We start from the raw sequence: 23144 nt of genomic DNA, 5'->3' as shown, positions 1-23144 counted from the left end.
ATTTGAATATATCTTGCCACAGCATTACTCTAGTGCAACATTTGCTCTGTAAAGTACAAATTTGACAATCTGTATATTCCAAACCAAGGTAAACTTGAGTGCTTGAGTGTTTATGCATAATTAAACTTCAGTCAGTTGTAGTGTTATGTTATCACATGACTATTGATCATAAAAATAACATCTATAGTAGAGACCTTCATTTATATTATTGAAAATTATGAACATCTGTCAGTCTCACTCAGACCCTCATTTGGATCCTCTTTAGTTTGAAAGGATACATCAGAGACAACTGTCCCCTCATCTCTGTTACCACCTGCCATAAACGTGGCAGGTGGTAACAGAGCACCACATGACCGGTGAGGGGTCATATCATCCTCTTTTCCCATGAATTGATCATATGCATTCAAAATTGGGCATGGATTATTCCTGCATAAGCCACAACTACCAAAATCGGTAAAGATTCCATCTTTCTCCCAACTACATTGTCATATACTTTGTCTGACCATCACTAAGTCTGACAGATCAAGAACCACATTCAAAATTTATTTTAAAAAGGAAGAAATTTAGAATTGGAAGAATTTGATATGTACTTAAATAAGCGTACCTATGTAGGTAAAATGTATTGTCCTACCGGTCACTAGTTTGACTGTCAACATGTTTACACATCATGCTCATGCACCAAACCAATTTTTGTAAATTTAAAGGTGTATATCATAAGTAGACACTTTAAAGATGATGTGCACCAAGAATCTTTTAACATATGTTTATTTAAACATACATCCTAGCTAGCCTCTTCTTTGGGAGGTTGGTGGCAGCCTCCCTCTCGCCAACCAAGATATAAAGAGCTCTGGTCATGTGATTATTTATTGTAAACATGTGATACTGCATACGTATTATCTAAACATTCTAAACTTTCAATATTTGCGGAACATTGACTGAAAATTTAATCAGTAACCTTTTTGGAGTCCTTGAAAGTGAAAAAATGTCTTGTTTGCTATTATGACCGCTGGGTTTAAATGGGTTAACTTGCACATGCTCTGGGCCAGCACTGACAATGAGGGTTGCCTTTACTTGACTTTGTCATGTACAAATCTAAGAGAATTTATTACATATTTTCATATCTCTTGAAGGTTTTCTTTTCATTGTTGATGTCAATTTATTTATAAAGCACTATTTATACAGCAAAAGTGCTGCACAGTATTTTTGAAATACTGTGCAATATTCCTTTATACAATATACAAATTGAAATAGTCAAATGATTGAAAAAAATGAGACTAAGAGATTTTGGATGAAAAAATTGAAAAGTGAAACTTTATATCAGGAAAGAATCAATTTGCTAATTTTGTTACAATATCAGACTACATCGGACATTAAAAAAAACATTCAATAATTAAACAACTGATGGCATGTTATGCATTTACTAATAATATTAAGTTTATAGAAGAAAAACAATACACTGATCTTTATATTTATAAAATAACTGCCTTTCCATTGGAAAATTTCAGCCATACATGTGATTGGCAAGAAGATAATACTCCAGTGATGACAGCTACAGTGTTGGGGAGTGGCTGCAAAAACATTAAGCAGTGAAAAAAATGAAAATAACAAAATAATTAAATGAAATGAGTTTACACATGAATAGGAGTTGCAATAATTACCAGTTCAGACACACTTACACAATTTCAGTTTTACCTCATTTTCTTTTTTTTCAGATTTTTCTTAACTCTTAATTTCCTAAATACTAATTTTGCAAGGATTTACGGACTCGATGACAATAAAGTAAGATACTTTCCCACCGTTATCACCAAATCTGGTGTTATAAAGCACCAGATTTTCTCAGTAAATGCACTAGTTTTTTTTTTTTAAGTATGGACATGAAAAAGTTTTAATGTGCACATCTATAACCAGTAACTTGTAACCAGTAATCATATTAAAAGAATAGGTCAAAACATGTAACAGTCAGAGCAGTATCAGAAGAATTCCCAGCTGGATAAAAAGCCCATAGAGCTCATAACAATTAAGGCATTTTTAAAATTTAAAAACATCTTCAGCAGTTTCTATTATTGCCTAACAAATATTGATGGTTGAATTTTATTCCAGACTTGTTTACAAAGAGGTTCATCAAGCAGGAATTGAAAGATTCATAAGACTAATAAAACACCAGGTCGGTGAGGTTTTACCCGCAGCCTGTGAACTGAAATGCGCCCTCTTGTGGTCTGTAGCGCATTCCAGATGAGCTACAGATAATTTGATTTAATTTATATCAATCTAACAAAAATATAAAATCCCTACAAATAGAAAGCCACAGATTGACTTCAGCGTTTTTGTGTTTCCAACATAACAAAAAGCAGTGACTGTACCTTTATCACCTGAGAACTGAAGCACTCAACTGTTGAAAATTCATCGCTGCTGCATTGCTTTATTCCACATGAACCTCGCCCTCACTTAGTTGGCCTTGTTCTTTTCCCAATAATTTCAGTTTTCTCCCTCTGCCTACATTGTCTGCATTTTAGCTCCAGCAGAATGACATTCTTGAGCTTGTGTCGTTATTTTTATTTCTATTTTTGTCCAGTCAAAATTGCCCAGTCGGGAAAGGTCTCGATCTCTCCTGCTTCGACGAGCCCCCGGTCACCGTGTGTCAGGGTCAGCTTGTAGCGTAGCCGAACTTTACGCTGGAAGAACAGAAAAAAGAATAAAAAAAACAAAACAAAAAAAAAAAAAAAAAAAACAGACGTGTTATGATTATATAAATTCACATACAAGAAAACTATTGGTTGCAAAATGATAAAAACTTAATTTTTTTCCCATATAACAGGATTTTATAATATATAAATTATTCAAACCCTTTGCAAAATAAATTTACGTAATGGAAATACACCAATTTCAAAAAACAAATCACGTTTTTCAATGAAAATGTTTTTGCATTAGGATGAGTTTTTTGGCTACATGGAAATGAGTGCATTTAAAAAAACTGCAATGTAAACATGTTTTTTGCATCTCACAAGTCATGCTATCAACGACCGGATGCGACTATTGGAGGAAAAGAAAAAAAAAAAAAAACGACAAAGTGTTAGGAAGATGGCGCGGCATGTTTTCTTTTTTGATTTGACTTATCGCATGAACAAATGTCCACAAAGTTTTGGGCACATTTGTATTGGAAATGCAGCTATACATTCAGCTCAAACATCCAGGCTTCTTGGGTCAAATCAACCATTTCCCCACTGAGTGATAATAAGTTATTTCTGCTCTTCCAATTCATTTGCATCCTTTTTCTAAAGCTATAATTGATAGACAGGGTACAAAAAAACAACAACAAAAAAACCCCAATATGCATACAAAACATGGAACATTAAAAAGTCTAAACTGTAACTTTAGGAAATTGGTGCCATAATAACATTACAAAGAGCGGACATTTCTCAAAAGCTGATTGGTTATAAAAGCTGCCAAGGGCCTGAAAGGAACAGGAATATTATGACAATCTGTCGTATTCTCTAAATCTCTTGCCAAAAAATAAAAAATCCAGAAGTCTGACAGGGCAGTAAAAATAAGCATTGAATTCTAATTTGCATACCAAGTGTTCAAATGCTTTGGATGAGCAGAAACAGAAACAAGCAGACTCTTTTCTACTCACACTTTCAGGATTGGCTAACAGCAGGACTTGTGAGACTGCAGGTGGAGGCAGCAGAGGGTTGTAAGGAGGAAGCCGAGTCTGGGAGGCCGGCTGAAGCTTCACCAGCATGCTCTTAAAGAAGAGTTAACGTCACAATCAGCAATGTTCTCAGTTCAGGAATAAAGATTAGAATATGGATAACCAAAAAGAAGTAGGTCAAAACAAAAATACTCGAGGCAATTTTAGGACTTTTGCTGCATTTATCCATCTGATCCTTGTACCAGTGGAGTATATTGTGCAGTGTGTGCTTAAAAAAACTGAATTGGGCAATTGTAAGACAAAGCACACCATAAGCAGAAAGTTGAAACATTTTCAACATTTGTTGCTGAAAACTTTCACATTCCACTGTTGTGTCAAACCCATAAAGCACTGCGGTGAATTAGCTAACCCTCCGTGAGACAGAGAGAGGCTTTAAGATCAAAACAGGTACTTTGATTAATCTGTGTCATTTAATAACAATAAATTTTTCATATCAATCAGATTAATTGACAACCCTAATTTATACTGACCTAAACTAACCAAACAGCAGCTTTAAAGACTCAACAATGAAGTCATGACTAAGTATTAACTCATTTAGAACTACAAGACTTTAAGATGATAGAACCCCATCACCATTTTATTTTTTTACCTTAGGGACGGCGACTTGAAACACGAAATCTTTCACGTCGAGTGCAGATGTGTTCACCGCAGACATGACGGCCACCGCCACACCTGGATGACCTGACGGACAGCCTTTGGCAAAATGGAGGGACACGTGGATCCCAGCCGTATTGTACAACGTGATTGGCTCTAGTTGACCTACAACACATAAGAAAAAAAAAAAAAAAAAAAAAAAAAGATGAAAAAAATTCTGAAATGCATAAACCGAGCTTGTAAATTACTGAAGTCCCTAGGCATACATTGTAATGGGAAAAGAAATGAATTCAGGTGTTTTTCACAATCTTTTTACATTTTGTAAATAACAATAGACCAATCTGCACCGCTTCGCTTTGTATTCAGGAGGAAGATAAAATCATTTACACGTTTAAACCCTAAATTCTTCAGAAAGTTTTAGTTCTTAGCTGCAAACTGTGTAAACCAGAGGAGACGTACTGGATTTGATACTTTCTAAAGGAACAAAGATGTCCTTCAACGATGGAGATGGATGGCGGCTCTCCTGCAGTATGAGCGGTGATCCAAAGTCTTTATTTGGTTGTTTATGCAATTCCAATCCAGGGAGCTGCTTAGTCGGGGAGTTTGACCTGATAGCACAAAAGGTAACAGTGAAAATCAAAGCAGAGTATGTGATATGGCGAGTGATCTCATTTTGTTTATACATGCCTTTTGTTAACTGATTCTATGATCATTTTTAAACATGAATGTTATAAAACAGAACATGAGACGTTTGAAAATGTTCTGCAACCAGTCTTAGTGAGTTTGAGTTATTTTGCAAAGCAAAAATGGGTTTAAAAATAAGTCAGTTTCCAAATGTGTAAAGCTTGTAGACATAAGTCGAAAGATGTGCAACTGTAACAGCAGTGCAAAGATGCTCCACAGAGGGTTGACTCAGTGGGACTAAATGCAAATCCATGAAACACATTTTATTTACTTATTTATTTTTTAAAACTATCAATCAATCAAATTTTATTTGTGTAGCACATTTCAGCAGCAAGGCATTTCAAAGTGCTTTACATCATAACAAAAAATCATTAAATACGTAATTGATTACGTTTCGAATACAATTCTAAACAGGTGGGTTTTTAATCGGGACTTAAAGGCACTCAGTGTTTCAGCTGTTTTACAGTTTTCTGGAAGTTTGTTCCAGATTTGTGGTGCATAGAAGCTGAATGTTGGTTCTCCTCGTTTGGTTTTGATTCTGGAGATGTAGAGCAGAACCAGAAGACCTGAGGGGTCTGGAAGGTTGATACAACAGCAGATCTTTAATGTATTGTGGTGCAAAGCTGTTCAGTGATTTATAAACTAACAGCAGTATTTTAAAGTCTATTCTCTGAGCTATGAGGAGCCAGTGGAGGGACTTTAAAACTGGTGTTATGTGCTGTGTCTTCCTGGTTTTAGTGAGAACCCGAGCAGCAGCGTTCTGGATCAGCTGCAGCTGGAGGAATTGATTTGATGGACAGACCTGTGAAGACGTTGTTGCAATAATCAATGCGACTAAAGATAAACATATGAATGAGTTTCTCTAGATCTGGCTGAGACGTTAGTTCTGTAATTCTGGAAATGTTCTTCAGGTGATAGAAGATCGACTTTGTAGCTGTCTTGTAGCTGGCTCTAAAGGTTCAAATCAAAGTCCATCTACTCCCAGATTTTGGGCCTGATTGCTAGGTTTTAGTTGTAAAAACTGAAGCTGTGCATTGACTTTAGATCGTTCCTCTTTCAGTCCAAATATAAGAACTTCAGTTTTGTTTCTGTTCAGCTGGAGAAATTTTGGCACATCCACACATTTATCTGTTCTAAGTATCTGTTCAGTGATTGGATGGATTCTGAGTCTCCTGGTGACATTGCAATGTAAAGCTCTGCATCATAGGCATAGTTATGGTAGCTAATATTATTTCCTGTTATAACCTCCCTGTCAAAGGTCCAACAGAACCAGCACTATGGTTCTCCCACAGTCTGCATTTATATGGATGTCATTGAACACTTTTACGAGGGCAGTCTCCATACTGTGGTGAGCACAAAAACCAGACTGGAAGGAGTCAAAGCGGTTGGTTCCCGCTAGGAAGCTATTGAATTGTTTACACACAGTTTTTTCAATAACTTTGCTGATGAATGGGAGATCAGAGGTCAGCCTGTAGTTCTGCAGTAGTGATTTGTCCAGATTGTTCTTTTTATCAGTGTTTTCAAAGCCTGGGGGAAAACGCCTGATGTGAGTGATTAGTTTACTATTTGGATCAGATCAGTAGCAATGACAGGCAGGGCTTTCTAAAAGAAATATGTGGGTAGAACATCCAGACAGCAGGAACTTGAGCTTAATTTACTTATAATTTCTTCTAGGGTTTTATAATTAAGTAGTTGAAATTGGGTCGATTTTCCTGTAATTGTTTTGTTTGGGTACAGCATTGGTACCAGCTTTAAAGTGGTTGTGCAGATTAATCCTCTAATTTTTTGAATTTTCTCTGAAAAAAAGCTGGAAAACTTGTTACAGGCAGCATTAGATTGGAGTTCAGGTGGTAACATCACAGGAGGGTTTGTGAGCCTGTCAACTGTTGCAAATGAAGCTTGAGCATCGTTAATGTTTTTGTTTATGACATCTGCTAAGAAACCCTCCCTTGCATGTTTTAGTGTTGTGTGATTGTTGCATAGTCTTTCTTTATAAATATAATAAACGGGTTTTACGCCAATTTGTTTGGCCCTACGGCAGAGTTGTCTTGCAGATTGAATTGTTTGTGCATTTTTCCATAGAGCTATCTTCTTTCCAGACACAACCTTCACTTTAATGGGGGCAATTTAATCAATGATATCTGAAACTTTAGACTGAAAATCATCTACCAACTTATCTACATCATTACTGCCATGGAACCATTCCTTCCAGCTCATATTTATTCGATATTCTGTCTTCATCTACCACAACAAAATGTTAAAGGTTCAAGATGTGCGAGTAACTGCCCATGGGACTGCAACAAAAGCATTTTATTTCTATTTACACTTGACTGGTTTAAGCTGATCACAGCAACCTTTATTTAGAAACTGACAACTCATTGCTTTATGAAGTGGAATAGACGTCTGGTAAGGAGAAATTTGAGAAACAGAGAGAGGAAGAGAGGAAAATACACCATCACAAAGCAGTAAGGTGGGCTGCACAGTATCAAAAAAGAACTGGTTGCAGCACTATTACTGGATGTTGAAATCACAATTACTCAAATTAATCAAGTGATTAATGTGTTGAGGTACCACTGAACTGTCTCAAATTTATGAGTTCTCATTTGTGTTGTAAGATTACATAAGCTTTTAAAGGGGCACCATTATGTATTTTACAGGCACATAGTGCCAGTTTATAGCACAATCAAGCAACTACGTTAACTTAATTTGTCATAAAAAGTAAGTGCGCTTGTGTCTCTTTTAAACCTCCTCTTTCTGAAACTCCACCTTCATGATGTCATCACAACATCACTCCTCCATTAACCCTTTAACCAGCATTGCACTGAAAAGTAGCTTGTATAATTGCTGCTGCTACTTGCTGCTGACTAGTCTGAAGGAGCTGAGTGGGGGAGTTGTGCAGAAGGGCTGCTCTGTGAGGTGGAAGCTCAGAACTGCAGTTCTGAGAAACTGCAGTTCTGAGAAACTGCAGTTCCAACCAGACAATTGGCACAGCTGAATGGTTGCCATGAGAGATTAAAGGATTTCTCAAATGAACATAAAAGTATTCAATCAACACTCCAGGTATGTTTATGATTAGGGAATAAAATGATAACATGATGTAACACTCCAAAAAGTGTATTTTACATAATGCTACCCCTTTAAGGGTGATGAGTAGTGTTAATCTTCCACACTTACATTCTACATGTAAGCCTGAAAGTTCATGTTTGGTTCCAGAGCAACTTCGTCCAGATGTCTGCTGGGTTTCTTACATGGCTTATATGAAATGCCAATTCAATTCTATTTAAAAAATTGTTATTGATCCCAAAGGGAAATTAAATGTCGTAACTCAAATTATCCAAGGTTCTTCTAGTAGCTGTTGTAGAGGATGATGTCTGTGGGCAGGAAGGAGCTCCTTTAGTGGTCTGTATTACAGCACATTTGAAGAATCCTCTGACTGAGAACACTCTGTTTTCAGTTGACTCTGTTTCTCTAAAAATAAAACAGGGCTCCTTAGGGGTTTCTGTCAACAATGACGACAATCTTTCATTACCAGGTGTGTCCCCCGTCTGATGAATCGTTGTTTCCGTCACCTCCACGGGCTCTCAGGAAAATTTCTCTCCCTCCATTCTGATTACCATTGGTCATCTGAAACCCTTTGTCAATCTAAAAAAATAAGACCAAACATGTTTGTTATACCATCTTATAATAGAAAAATAAGCTTAAATCTTTATCTTTAGGCTTATATTGAGATTTTACCTGCATTAGTTCCTCATAATATGACTTTGGATTCTGCTGGATTTGCTTCGTGTCTAAATCATCAAACTCTGTAATTTACACAACATGACTATAAATAAGAAATTATCTTCCTAATCATTGATATATTGCAATCGATGCTTCAAGTAACATCTTACCAAAGTCCTGTTCTGGTGCTGGAAAAATGTTGCCCTCCAAATGAGAGTGGAAAACGGATGAAGAAGACTCAAACTGAGGCGACGAATCAGCTTTCCTTTGGATCTGTGGAGAGTCCAGACCTGACAGGTCGATGAGATGGTAGCTCTTAATCTCTCTACGATTCGTCGAACCTGAACAAACATGAAAACGAAGTCTGTAAATATACAGCAAAGACGGACCCAAAAGTACCACAGACAACAGACACCAAATCAGGTCTTACTGATGCTTTTGCTTGTCACTTCTTCACTTTTACTTCGTGATCTTCCCAAGTTACACGTTCCTCTTGCCATCACATCTTTATAGGCATTCACCGCCAGGGTCAGATCGTCATTCGCCGCCAGGATCTGCGCTAGAGCCACATCGTCGTCCATCGTGTCGCTGGCCAGCCTGAACAAGCTGGGCCGCAGTCGGTCACAGCGCTCATAGAGCTCCTAGTTTATCACAGAGATTTAATGTTACAGGCAGGAGAGTTACACACAGAGAAAGAGAGACTGATGCAGGACAGACACTGAAAGTCCTGATATATACTAAAGAAATAACATCCGATACTGGGAAGGAAGGAAAAACAAGAGGAAGGAAGCAAGGGTGGTAGGACAAAGGAAAGGAAATAAAGAAGGAAAGAAAAAAAAACAAGGAAGGAAAAAGCAAGGAATATTATGCCTGTTATAGTCAAAATATGATTCAGCAATACATTAATTAATCGCATGATAAATTCAAATGAGCTGAGTACTTACCATTTGCATGATTTATTGATTTGCTCTTTGGTGCTTTAGTCTCAACTAATGTTTTCTGTTAGTTGAGACCAAATTCTATAAACAATTTTGTTTACAGAAATGTCATAATTCATTCTATTTGTCGTTTCTATTGTTTTGTTTATTATTTTCTTATTTATCTTCCAGTTTAAATGTTCATTGGACTTCAAAAGTTTATTGATCTTTGAGAATGCATTATTGTACCATTTATTTTTGAAAAATGATCCTAAAACAATGATACCATCGTTTAATGTGAAAACTACTGGGACAAATTACAGCAAAATTTGTTGCTGTAACCAACAGAAAATCAAATCAAAATCTCATGCTTTATCAGAGGAAGCAAAATGAACTTCTTCGGCAGATGCCCGACCCCAAACCCGCTGAATATTTATGGTCATCGGAAAAATAATAAAATCCCAAACATTCTTGAAATCACAAGACGCTGGAACACTGACAGATCACATAGTTATATCATGAGACTGAAGTGTTCTGGCTACATGTTTGTATGAAAAAAAAAAAAAACCTTAAAGCTGCAGTGTGTAACTTTTGTAAATGTTGTGTTTTTTTGTTTGTCTTTTTCATATTTGACAGATAAACTTAATTATGGAAAAAACCGAGTGCCTTCGCCTTGCCGTTTCATCCAGCGTACCTTCACGTTGTCGCTGGGCTGTAATGACGTTCCAGTCACTATTTGCTGCTCCAGTATCTCTCTGAGCTGCTTAGTGCTGCTTTCCACCTCTGCTAGAGTTGACTCGCGCTTTGCTACTTTCTCAGCCCTTTCCTGCTCCTATAAACACACACCGATAACAATCAGTTCAGCCAATCATCAAGCCAGCCAGTAGCACCACCTCATTCCTCACCTCTTTCATTGTGCTTTTAATGAGCCTGTTGGCCGTTTCCAGGTCTTCTGGACGGCCACTTTTTAATAATCTTGCTAGGAGCTGATAAAGAGCAGACATATTATCTACATGAACATTCAAAAGGCATATAATTATAGTGTCAGACACTCACCTTGGCTTTCTCCTCCTGATCAAAAACGGATTCTGTAGTTCTTTGAGGGGGAGGAGCCATGATTAGTGTGTCTGGTAGTTTCGGATCTGTCTTTACGATACCTAAAATCGGAGAAAAAGTAAAGCTTAGATCATTTCAGAGATAGAAACATATTTAAATGAAGTGATTTTTTCAGTTTTTAAAGCCATCAACACTAGTGTAATGATATCCTGTGTGTTTGTGTTCTAGGTCACCTTGTTTCTTCAGCATGTTGTACGCTTCCTGAATCTTTGGTTCTTCTTTGAGCCACAGGGTCCAGCCATAGAGGACCTCTGTCACTCTGTCTTTAACTTTCTGTGGAGTCCAGCTGCCAAAATACTGTAGAAAGAAACAAAGTAAAATAAAGATCCAACCTGGCATCCATTTGCAATTAGATTTGGTTTGTCAATTTCATGCAACTCCTCCCAAGTTGCCACGGATCTCTTGACTGCCATTTTTAACCTACTGTTTCAGAATATCAAACCAATTTAAACACAAGTAAACTGCTGTCAATCGAGCCCCTGTGCTACGATACAGCTTCTCCCACGAGAGAAGAGCCTGTAGTGAATAGTATAAGTAGTTAGCATGGCTGTTAGCAAAGCACACCATGTTTAAAACAAGGATTACGTCTTTTTTTCCCAGGTGCTTTAACGGTAAACAAAATAACCTAAAGCTATTTAAATGGCCAAATATAATGTTAAGAACTACTTATCTAAATCTTCAAAGCTCATAGTACCAGTAAAGAAACTCACATAAAAGAAATGTGTGCTACTGCAGAGCTTGCATCTGATAAATTCTTAGTAAGAGAATTCTAAAAAATATATATACATATATAGCAGATGTCATATCACATAAATTAGGATTCATAATGTGAATCATAGCTGATTTCAATACTGAAAGATAAGTCTGTGGCAAGTGGTACCTTTGGTGTTAAGACTTTAATAAGCTCATTTAGAAAGCGAAACTTGGCAGCCTCGCTGTGGAACCTCCTCCCACAGTTGTTCATGCATGCCTCCAGAACCTGGAAAACACCAAAAAAAGACATAAAAAAGTGAAAATGAAAGAAAAGAAGAATCCGATTTTTTTTCATCGCTAACTTGCGGTAAACCATCCCTTACATGTCAGATGATATGAAGCGCATGACCCTTGAAATGTTGCCTTTCATGGCAACTTACTGACTGAAGCCCTGCGTAGACTTCACAGTGGGTCTGAATGCAGATTTAATTGCCGATGTCTCACATTAAATAGTGAAATGACACGTTTTACTCACAAGACCACCCTCCCTCCCCTACAGTTAACACAAAGGCAGATGAACATTATACAAACCAAACAGTACCAGTTTGTTTAGAGATATAAAGGGGAAGAATTTACATTTAAATGAAATAAACAAATAAATTTCTAAAATAGGAATTTGGCAAAGATAAATCTCTTTTCTTGGTATTTAAACATGCTGCAAAGTATCAAAAGAAAGACAAATTTGGCAAATTTTGGTGGGATTAAAAAACAAATTCTAAAAGTTACTGACAGAGGCAGTTCCCCTAAAGACATAAAACACACAGCATTTTTTTCAGTTTTTATTTTAATTTTAACAAAAATCTGAATGTCAATAAGTATTTATACCCTTACTTACAGATAACCTTTTTAGATACATTTATTGGCATCAGAGTAATCAAATGCTTTTAAACATTTGCTGAAATAATAATAAAAAATTAGCATATATCTGCCTGTGGGATGAATAATTGTAAGCCTACTGAGCTGAGTAAAGAGTTTAGGTACTAACAGTGAGCGCCTGCAGAGCCTCCTTCTCCTGCGGGGACTGGACTTTATGGGCAAGAAGTCGCAGAGCTATCTGAGGCCTGAAAAAAAAATTAAATAAAACATGACATCGCATTGAAACAAGTGAGTGGGTCACGTAGCAACTCTGTACTTAGAAATTGCAATTTATGCAAAAGAGAAGTGGGATCTAAATTCCTAAAAGACAGGAAAGGTCTGAATTTGCATAGTGAGAAGAGTTTCCTCTCTTTTGACAGTTGCACCACCTCTAAGTGGAGCAACAGAAACTATGCTCAAAACCTGTGAAGCAACTGTTTTCCCAATGCCTTGGTGGCGAGGAAATAACCACCAAAAGCAACTGGTCTGCACTCAAAACTCAAGCTGGTGCCTAAAACCAGAAGAAAGGAGACCCTCTGAGGCAAGCTAAAGGTTAAAAAATGTCAGGTAAAGGAAATTGCTTACCCATCGGTCTCTTGGATGACCAGCTTGTAGAAACCTTCGATGCAGTCCCATCTGTCCTCCTGATTATGTGGATCTGTAGCCTTGTCTGATCAAATCAAAATAAGTGAGCTGAGTACAAAAAGTCATCCACTTACTGAGCATAAAATACAAATACAGATGCGTTTTATGACAAAATTCTTCAAGCAGCGCTCTGGCTGTTAGCGCACTCTTTTAACCGGATGGAAAACGAATAATCATCCTGATTTAAACCAGGGAAGGTTAGTGCTAGCTTACTTGTTTAATACTCTTACTTACTGCAGCCGAGTCTCTTGATTCTTCTAAACTTTTTCCAACATCCCTGTCAGATTATTTTATAAATAGAAACGGATTAAATCTCAGTGCTAAACATTACGTACTTAATAAAGCTAACGAGAAATTCCTGAAGCAAACAAAGCTTATTCAATTTTCTTAAATCAAAAACTCATAAAAGCAGCGTTTGAGGAAGTAAAAGTGTGCACAAACAATCAGGAAGTTGTATTTTTGGAGAAAAAAAAAACTAAACAAAAAGGTTGTCTAAAAAGAAACATTTCAAGTCAATTCAGCGATGTTCGATACTAAACCTCAGATATCTCTATCGGTATCAGAAAAAAATTGATCGGTTGGTAAATATTTCTAAGTATGTTCACAAGTATGTTTGAAATATTATGGCAATATGCTCCAAATCCTTTTTTTTTAGGTATTAGTGGAATTAGTTTATTGCTTATTTAGTCTATTGAATAGGAGCATTACTTTGAAAGTAATGCTTTCTACCAGACTCCAGCTTTCAGAGGTTTGCAGTCTTGTCTTTTCCATTTAACAGAAACACTATCCAAAGAGCACCATGACCCAAAGCCACCCATCAAATCAGTCATTAAATAAGAATTTAAGTGAACTTATTCACAAATAGGCTTTCGATTTGGGAGAACTTTTAACCCAGAACTGCTTATATGGCAAAATTAAGGCAAAGGATGGCAATTTATACTGGGCCTGTCCACTGGAGGTTTCTTCCTGTTGAGAAGCAGTTGTTCCTTTGTTTCAACAGGCTTGCTTATTATGAGGGATTGTTGCAAAGTTAACGGCTGAACCAATTAGACAACTTTTTACTGCTATGGTGTGATAAACTAAACTTGACTGCCAAGTATGTGATTCTGTCCATGTGAATAGAAACTGTCTGATTTGACATTTTTGTATATGAATTAAGATTCGCTAATTTTTCTAAAGTGTTTTGTTGGTTCGATTTAACTGAACAGAACGGAATTAATTGAACTTAAAAACGCCATTGTTTCTCAAACTAAGTTCAGTTTAATCTGAGGACTGAATGCAGGCATTTATGAATTTCTCCACTAAGTGTATTTAGTTATGGTAAATACGGTTTGTTTACACTGAAAGCTATGCTTACTTATGGACAAGTGCAGGAAACTACTGAAGACACTTTGAGAGGACGTCTTGCCACCAGATATTAAGCTAATTATTTAATTGGTTAAGAGCTCGCGCACAGTCTCGTGAGCGGGGTGTCAGCTTCAGACAAAACCGCTGCAGCGCTTCTCGGGCACGCGCGGGGACCTCAACAACTTCCTGTCGAAGCTAAAAGTTTGTACTAATACTAATGTTTTGACAAATAAAACTGTTGTAAAGACAGCCAGACACGGCCGAGCTTTGGCCCGCACATCAAATGAGCTCGTGGGATCCCAGAGCTCAAGCGCTGACGGTTAGGATGACGTTCAACAGCGACGGTTGGTGACGAGATGCAAGCTAGGAGCTCCGTCTCTCCTGCAAACGAGCGGCTGAAAACCACATCTTAACTCTTTCTCGCTCCGTTTTTTGTAACTTACTGAGCCACGACTCAAAGGTGTCTCGGCTGTCATCACTCGCCATGGCCGCCCAGGTTCCTCTACCGGTCCGGAGACAGCCGCTGACCCGGGAGCGTCTCTGAGTGTCGGAGGTGTCAAACAGTCGCTTGTTTATGGTGACATGTGACTCTCACGCACCGTCTGTCACACTTCTGCCGCTCCGACCAAGTTAACCGTTACACCCTCCAACACGCGCCACCCCACCCTCGATTTAGACGAAAACGCTCGTCTAAAACTACAAAATACCGCAAAGCGTTCCTGTTGTTTAAAAAGCATGTTCTCGGTAAGAAGGTTTAAACCTCAAAAGTGCCTGTGTGTATTTTAAGTGTAAACAGAAAGAAGCGCATTTGACGTGAAAAATGTTGAACCCCTAAACTCTGACGTTACATAATAATAAAAACACAGTAGGCAAATTAAAGCATTTTTAATCTATATATTTTATAGATTATTGTCTCGGAATACAGAAGAAAGTAACAAAAGTATATATTGTCACCTTTATAAAGTAATGGCCCAAGTCATTTTTTTTTTTTTTTGGAAAAAATGATTTTTTTAAATGTATTTATTTATTTAGCTTAAAACACCTTTTGGAAAGAAAGAAGAGGTGACTTATTTATTCATGTATTTGCCAAAATGACAGGCCAATCTTTTTAGGAAGTTGACAATATAATAGAAATATCATTATACAGTAGTAGCAGCAATAACAGATTTATTTTTATCTTTTTTGTGGTACGCAAACCTGAGTGTGACATTTGTGTTCAGTCCTATTTAATGATAGAAATAAATAACATCCACACTTTCTGAATATATTATTTTTAAAAGTCATAAAAGTAAACAGAATCCTCCAGTGTGCAATACAGTATCAGTATAAATGGAGCTATGTGGAGGACTTTTAACAGAATATTAGTCAACAAACAACATGAAGACCAAGAAAGGCCGCAGACGGATCAGGGAGAAAGTTGTGTTGTAAAATGTTAAGGTTAAAACACTGACATTTTAGTTTCACATAATCATTAAACAAGACTCCAAGATGAGGTTGGAGTGGCTTTAAAATAATACATCAACATATTTGAAGTTTTCAAAGCATGCCGTCATTTGTACAAAAAGACTTAGCAACCCTAATTCATGAAGATTTCTGAATTTGTGGACAGCAACACAATGATCTCATTATTTTGGCTTTTAGAACAGGAAGGATTGTTTGTGTTACTGTTGAATGGCATAAAACAAGAAAACTTTAACCTGACTTAAAGCCAAAAGTAGTATGATTTTTTTTAAAAACTTTTACAGCAGATGTAATTAGTTGACATGCATCTGTAATGTCTTGCATATTTTGAGATAAGAGCTGGAAATGCAACTACTGATGCTAGTTTTTTTTTTTTGTTTGATCAGAAACTTAAAAAATAGAATTTATCTATACATATATATAAAAATTTGATTTAGTTAGGGTTAGGGGTTAGCACACTCAGTGTTTTTGGAGCACACTGAGTCAGAGTGGAAAATGTGATGCAAATTGATGTCAGAATATTCCCATAGATAGAGTCCAACTGAAGCATTTTCTTTATTATTTTACTCTTTTTCAAAGTTTTTCATAGTTTCAGTGACCTTTTTCTTTATCTGTAATTCACAACTTCCTGTTCCTCTAGGGTAATACATATGATGCAACAAAAAAAAATATATAGCCTTCAAAAGCCAGAAAACAGTCACAATAAAACCGTTTGTCATTATTCTTATTAATATTGTCAAATTAAAACTAAATTTTCCCATCGATTTCGAATCAGTGGAGCATACAAATGTAGCATACAAATACACCAAGGTACTTCCCACCCAGGTGTGCATAGTCTCTGCCTAAAAAAGAAAAAAATGTATAAGACACCTGACAGCATGAACTATTTATAATGTTTAGTCGGCTGAGTTTCTTTCAAGTTTGACAGAGTAATCAAGTTTGTCGGAAGTTTTGTATTTCTCAACATACAGAACAGTTCGCCAGCTGAGCAAGAGGTTATCTGTGAACCATCTTTAACAGGAATCTGGAGGCAGCAGAAGCTTCTGGAATCGATGTCTGATTTCTGCGGGGCCTAGAGATACCATCATCTCAGCAACACTGGGTCCTTGCTGCAATGCAGAGGGCAACAAAAGGAGGTAAGTTAGGTTTCCTCAGAAAACCAGACTGAGTGTGTGTGTGAAACTGAATCAAAAGCAACTTCCTCATTCGGTAGCCCTCCTGAAAATGTGCCACTTTACTGAGTCGCCACAGGGTTTACGGCAGCGCTGTTGTTTTCATAAAGCAAGACATGACAATTCTACTTGGTCAAGAAATAGATGGAAATAAAAGAAGTTACATAATGTATGTTTTATTTTTATTTTTAGTTTCTATGTGTCAGCTCATAAAAGTGCTGAAAAAGTTTGAAATATGCAATTTTAGAAGAATAGCAGAAATGAAACCCCTGGTCTGTAAAAAGTCTAAATGACATCCGAAGTCTCACAGGGTCACGGGTATTTTCAAATTTAAATGCAAGGCTCACAAAGAGAAAGAATATTGTTTAAATTTGCAACAATCTCATTTTAGATACATTTTTTATACGCACATCCATATGTTTTTATTTCATTTGAAATTTGTTCTCGTTTCAGAAACATGTAGAAGCCAGAAAAAAATATTTCTTTTTAAAATACAGACTTCTGAAGTCAGATTAAAATCTCCCTTTTGTTGCGGTGGTTTTAAATATAGCTGTGTGATGAAACTTCCTGCTGCCAGCAAGAACTGAGATGAAGCAAAGCCCTGATGGTGTCAAAGATATACCCAATAACGTTCTAAAAATCACGCTATTAAACCTGCGCTTTTTGGAAAATATATTTTCCAAAATAAAAGCACAAGCTTCAGACCAGACAGTTTTATTCAACTCCACCAAACTCATTGTCAGACCCTCACCACGTATTGCTGACATAGAGTTGAGTAAAGTATTGCCATCAGAGTATTTAAGTGTGTTGTCCTCGAAGGCGGAGCTAGGTCCGACCAGGCGTATTGAATGGTTGCTACGGGAGATTGAAGGATTTCTCAAACATACATAAAATAATCAAAGAACGACTCCAGCTAAGTCTTTGAGTGTTCTGGACATCTGTCCACTCAGCAGAGTTCCCCATGACAGTGTGGCCTACTAACCCAGACTGAAAGACCGCTGAAAGGCTGAGGAAACATTTGCAGGTGTTTTGTGTTCATCAGTTGATTAGGAGGCAACACCACCGGTTTCCAAACATGCCTTCTTCACAGATTTTCTGAGCCATAATCATTAAATTACAAGAAGCAAAGGCTTGAAACATATGTGTGTCGATTCTCGATAAAATGTACGAGCTTCACTTTCTGAGATGACGGGGAAGAAATATTTCACTTTTATGCAATATAAAAAAAATTTTTAATGTACCACTATGGCTAAAAGGCAAACAAACCATAAAAACAAGCTTTTAAAAATCATTTATTCTTTTTTTAAAGATAAAAAAAAAATCTATATATTCTTTGTATTCATAAGAATGAACACAGAGTATTTCAGCTCGTCGGTTAGCTTTTTAGACTTTACTCATAAGGCTGACAAAAATCTCAAGACAAATGACTCATTGGCAGAAAGTGTGAGACCTATGCATCATGAGAGTGAGCAGTTCTCTGTGGCGTGGCTCTTATTAGCCTCAGTTTGAATCAGCCAACATCTGTTAAACACAACACATTTTAGAGCTCAACGCAACGTAGACTGGTACCTGCAGGCCGCTGAGAACCAGGCGCAGCAGCTTCATCACCTCTCTGTACTTGGTGGCTTTGGTCTGCTTAGGCAAACTCTTTAGATCTTTGCTTAGTTGGCCCACTGACAGCTCCTCTCCCTGCTCTTCTATTAACCTACACACACGCACGCACACACACACGCACACACACAAATATTCATAAACTTGACAAAACACTGCTAATATGCAGCAAAGACCTGCTTTCAAACCTCAGAACTAAAGACGCAATATGAGAAGCCTCCTTGGTCAGTGCTGCCACCTGCTGGGTGGAGAGGGAAGGGCGCACCCACAGATAGGAGTAGGTTGGGCTCACAAGCTCCTTTAGGGAAGTTATGTGACCCTGTTGAAGAGAAAGCAATACATTGAATACTACTGAAGATATTACTTTAGACGTGCAATGTCTTGAAAAAATAATTTTAATAGCAAAATAAACTAAATGCAACTTCATGTTGATCTATCTCATAAAGTCACACTAAGGTTGTTTTCCCACTTGATACTCTGGCAGCCAAGGTTTGAAATTTGCAATTTGCAAATGTTGCAAACTGCAACATTTGCTACATTTTCAGCTGCTGCAATTTGCTTTCACACTGCACAGTCAAACAATCCAAATTTATTGAAAAACTGACTTTAGCTAATGTGATGAAGACAGATATTGTTGAAACATTAGCCTTCATAAATTTTGCACAATAAAGCTGAAAACTAAACTGAACAGTTTGCAAGTTTGACGTCATTCACTGAAGTGGCTGACTGATGCACAAAATCCTGCACAGCGGAGGTTTTTGGAAAATGCAAAAAGCTTTCAGTTTCTCAAAACATACTGCTTTTTTAATAGAAAACAATATCAAAATTAACAGACAACATGTATATGAACATAAAGAATTAGCTTACACTACAATGGAAACAGAAAAAATAGCATACTGAATTGCACAAGGCCGTGGCGTACCGCTCAGTGGAAATAAAGCTAATGTAGATGAAATTACCTTACGGAGATGTAGCACACGTCTAATATAATCCCCTTCAAGCACCTCTTTATCCTGGATCTTTGCAGCGTAAACCTGCTGAATTTGCTGCTTTAGATCTTTAATAAGCACACAACACTTCTGCTCATCTTCAATTCGCTGCTGCAGATGAATTCTGTCCAAAGTCCCAAAGAGAAATGGAGAGCAATCAATTGATGATTCTTCAGAAAAACAAAAACTTCCGGTTGAGCAATTTCCAAAATAAGTTAACATTTAAAAACACTCTTTGTAATTTGGTTGGATTGATTTGAGACAAATTCTTAAAGACAAGTTCATACGAAGTTGATTTCTCTCCCACCTGTTGAACTCTGGTAGCTTCTCCAGGTCTAACAAAGCAGAGTGAGTTTTGATCTTTGAAGGATTAAACTCAGAAATCAGTTCGTCTAACCTCCGTCCCATTCGATTGGCTGTATACATGGATAAACACATAATTATTATTACTTAAATTAAGTTAATATTGACAGTGCTCATCTTAAGCTTATTGCTACTAGTGTGAGCCCCATCTGATATTGATATCAAAAACTGATCCATTATCAGCCAAGAAACAAGTATCGCATAATATCAGGCTGCATCTAAAATCTCCACCCCAGCATTTAATCCGCCTTAGCATTTCTACACATCAGCACTTGTATCCCACACGCAGATAAATTAATGAATAATAAATGAGTCAGTTATTCTCTTACCTATTGTTTATGATTAGTATTTTCTGAATAACACCACTTGATCATGTCTTTTCAATTTTGTTATCGGTCAATACTTAAAGCTGCAATATCAGTATCATATCAGAAGTGAAAAAGTAGCATTGAGACACCCCGAAGTGTTATATGTCACCCGTCGCCACTTACAGGTAAATCCAGATCCACAGTTGGTTGTGATATCCAGCAGAGCCTCAGGGAGAATCCCTTCTCTACAGAATTTTTCAATGAATATGTCCCCCTGCCTCTTGGACAGCTTGCTGCCGTCACTATTCATCAGAAGCGGTAGATGTCCGAAGGTGGGCGGCGTCCATCCCAGCGCGCGATACATGAGGAGATGCTTGGAGGTCGAGATGAGCCACTCGGATCCTCGCAGAACGTGGCTGATCTTCATGTGATGATCGTCTACGATGTTGGCCAGGTGGTAGGTGGGGAAGCCATCTGCTTTAATCACAACTGGATCGCCCTCCACCTGAGGATAAGAATGAACAGGTTGAAGAAATATATTTTGGTGTCCCACCAGGTCCAGAGTAACGACGTGCTGACATTCCCAACTACACCTTTCATGGTGAATTCCCCTCCAGACCAACCTGGGCCACCTCATGGCGGTTCCATCCGAAGATCAGGTCCAGGAACGGCTCGACGCCGGCTTCCAGTCGAAACCTGACCACATGCGGAGCTCCCTGAGCCAGCTTCTCCTGGACCTGGTCTGCTCGCAGGTGACGACATCTGTTGTCGTAGCTGTAGAAACAGGCGAACACTCAATTCTGTGCAAAAATCCTGCAGACGTCTTTGATCCATTTTGGCTGTTCAGGAACAAAGTTTCGTGACCGTTTAGGTACCGTGGTGTCTGGCCGGCCCTTAGAGCCTCTTTTTTCAGCAGCTCAAGCCTCTGGGGGCTGCAGAAGCAGTAGTAGCTGTGACCACTCTCTACAAGCTTCCTGGCAGTCTGATTGTAGAGGTCTAATCTTTGGGACTGCAGGTATGGACCCCGGGGTCCTCCCCGACGAGGACTCTCATCTGGTGGAATACCTGCAGGTGGAAGTAAGCACTAGAGACTAGACTGTGTTTTATATAGTGATAAAATAAGGGCTTAAAATTGTAAAACAAACAGAAATGGATTCCAAAGTTAATGTTTTTAACCGTCTTTACCATACAGTATTTGTAAGTAGAGTGGATAGTTTTGCTGAAACAGTATTCTAAGGGTGTTTTCACACCTGATCTTCTGATAGACTTGGTTTAATTGGGAACCAAAATTCAGGGTTTCCCCTAGTGTATCAGAAGTCTGGTGGGCCACCAGGATATACTTACTTCCCCGTCTGGCTAAGAGTTGTTTGTTTATTTTAAAAAGGGCTTTTTATATACCAGTAACAGTGACACCAAAGATGGGTTAAACAAGCTTTATAGCTGATACACTGAACTGGGTGCAAGAAGGTGTGAACCAATTGTGCTGTACCTGCTTGTGTTGACCTCACAAGCTATTATTTCCAAATTATGATGCTTGCTTGTCAACCTCTATGTTTTTGTAACTTTTAGCATTTTTTCACCCGCTGGTAGACTCCCCTCGCGGCCCTTCACTTTATTTTCAGCTGCTCCTGTTCGCGTTCACATCGCACTGTGTCAAACAATCCAAATTCTTTGAAAAACCTCTTACCAGCCCACTCCAACATATCCTCTATAGACTCTGCTGCTCCTGGAACCAGCCTGCTCTGATCTGTGTCCTCCAGTCGCAGGATGAACTTGCCTCCATATTTCTTAGCAAAAATATAGTTGTAGAGAGCAGTTCTGAGACCTCCAAGGTGCAAAAATCCTGTAAACCACAGCAATCAAATTAAAAAGTATGGTTCTTAAATCAGACAAAAAGAGGTTTCAATAAAAAAAAAAATCCCTAAATTTCCAAACAGACTGGAAGCCTAAATTCCCACATGACCATAAAACATACAATGCACCATGCTTTTCTTAAAATTAAATGGTTACATTTTCCTAAGTAAATATTCATCTGGCTAAGAATTTCAGAAGCACTTAACTAATTATTCATTGACTAACAACAGTGACTTCACTAAATTAAAGTTATTGCTTTTAGTCACAAATTGAAGATTTAGACATAAAAATATCTAATGTACTACTTATTATAGAAATACGTGTGAACACATATAAACCCACTAATCCGCACACACGTAAATATAGTCCATGTGCATGAAGTTTTACACTGAACATTATAAGCATGTCGTTTAATACTTGTACGCTTTACGATACACAAAGAGGATGATCTCTTATCTTCCAAACTTAGAATAACTCCACGTTACCTGAGGACCTCACCTGTGGGGCTGGGGGCAAAGCGGACCCTCACCTCGCCCTGAACAGTGGAGCACCATCGGTACACAGGAGCTGAGTTCACCTGGGGCTCAGCCCGTCTGTGTCTGACTGCTGTAAGAGACTGAAACCCCCGCTGAAGAACACGACTCCGCAGAAAACACCGTCTGCAGATCTTCAACCACACCAACATGGCGGCAAAACGGCTTAATTACTAACTAACAACCGAAAAACACACATTGTGAGAGAGAACACAATCACATTTTAGCAGAAACTCCCATTCGGCCTCTATTTTCTGTCAATGTGAGTCATTTCTTCTTCTTGTGCACAATACGACTGGAGAAACCACTAATGTTACTAACACTGCCATCTAGCGAGAGGGCAGCTCTCTTTTTGGCCAAGTTCATATTTTTCAGCTTCTCCCTTTAGGGGGCGCCAGAAAGCAAGCCACCATGTTGGATTAGATTTATCTATGCGTTGCGTTCCTGCCATGACACATCTAACGCATCCAACACCCCACATAGACTTTGAATATAAACCAGACTTGCCTGACT

General features: G+C 38.0%; 2 protein-coding genes across 2 annotated transcripts; both read right to left on the bottom strand.

The window, feature by feature from the left end:
* Positions 1-1324: 1324 nt before the first annotated feature.
* On the bottom strand, positions 1325-15106 carry LOC129376950 (ADP-ribosylation factor-binding protein GGA2-like). Its single transcript, XM_055056660.1, has 16 exons — positions 14784-15106; positions 12934-13018; positions 12479-12554; positions 11621-11719; positions 10914-11037; positions 10681-10781; positions 10530-10610; positions 10319-10456; positions 9138-9348; positions 8878-9048; positions 8723-8790; positions 8517-8629; positions 4763-4911; positions 4299-4468; positions 3632-3742; positions 1325-2672 (listed from the first exon to the last, which is right to left on the bottom strand). Exons 1-16 carry the CDS (start codon positions 14824-14826, stop codon positions 2559-2561), a joined length of 1854 nt encoding a protein of 617 aa, XP_054912635.1. The 5' UTR covers positions 14827-15106; the 3' UTR covers positions 1325-2558.
* A 1231-nt stretch (positions 15107-16337) lies between these two features.
* On the bottom strand, positions 16338-22898 carry ears2 (glutamyl-tRNA synthetase 2, mitochondrial). Its single transcript, XM_055056665.1, has 10 exons — positions 22597-22898; positions 21932-22087; positions 21120-21309; positions 20868-21018; positions 20428-20749; positions 19881-19989; positions 19544-19697; positions 18773-18903; positions 18543-18678; positions 16338-16910 (listed from the first exon to the last, which is right to left on the bottom strand). Exons 1-10 carry the CDS (start codon positions 22781-22783, stop codon positions 16815-16817), a joined length of 1632 nt encoding a protein of 543 aa, XP_054912640.1. The 5' UTR covers positions 22784-22898; the 3' UTR covers positions 16338-16814.
* Positions 22899-23144: the final 246 nt, after the last annotated feature.

The sequence above is a fragment of the Poeciliopsis prolifica genome, unplaced genomic scaffold (assembly GCF_027474105.1).
Source record: "Poeciliopsis prolifica strain line A6 unplaced genomic scaffold, Auburn_PproV2 SCAFFOLD045, whole genome shotgun sequence".
NCBI lineage: Eukaryota > Metazoa > Chordata > Actinopteri > Cyprinodontiformes > Poeciliidae > Poeciliopsis > Poeciliopsis prolifica.
Note: the sequence above shows the minus strand (reverse complement) of the source record. Positions and strands in the feature narration are given on the sequence as shown.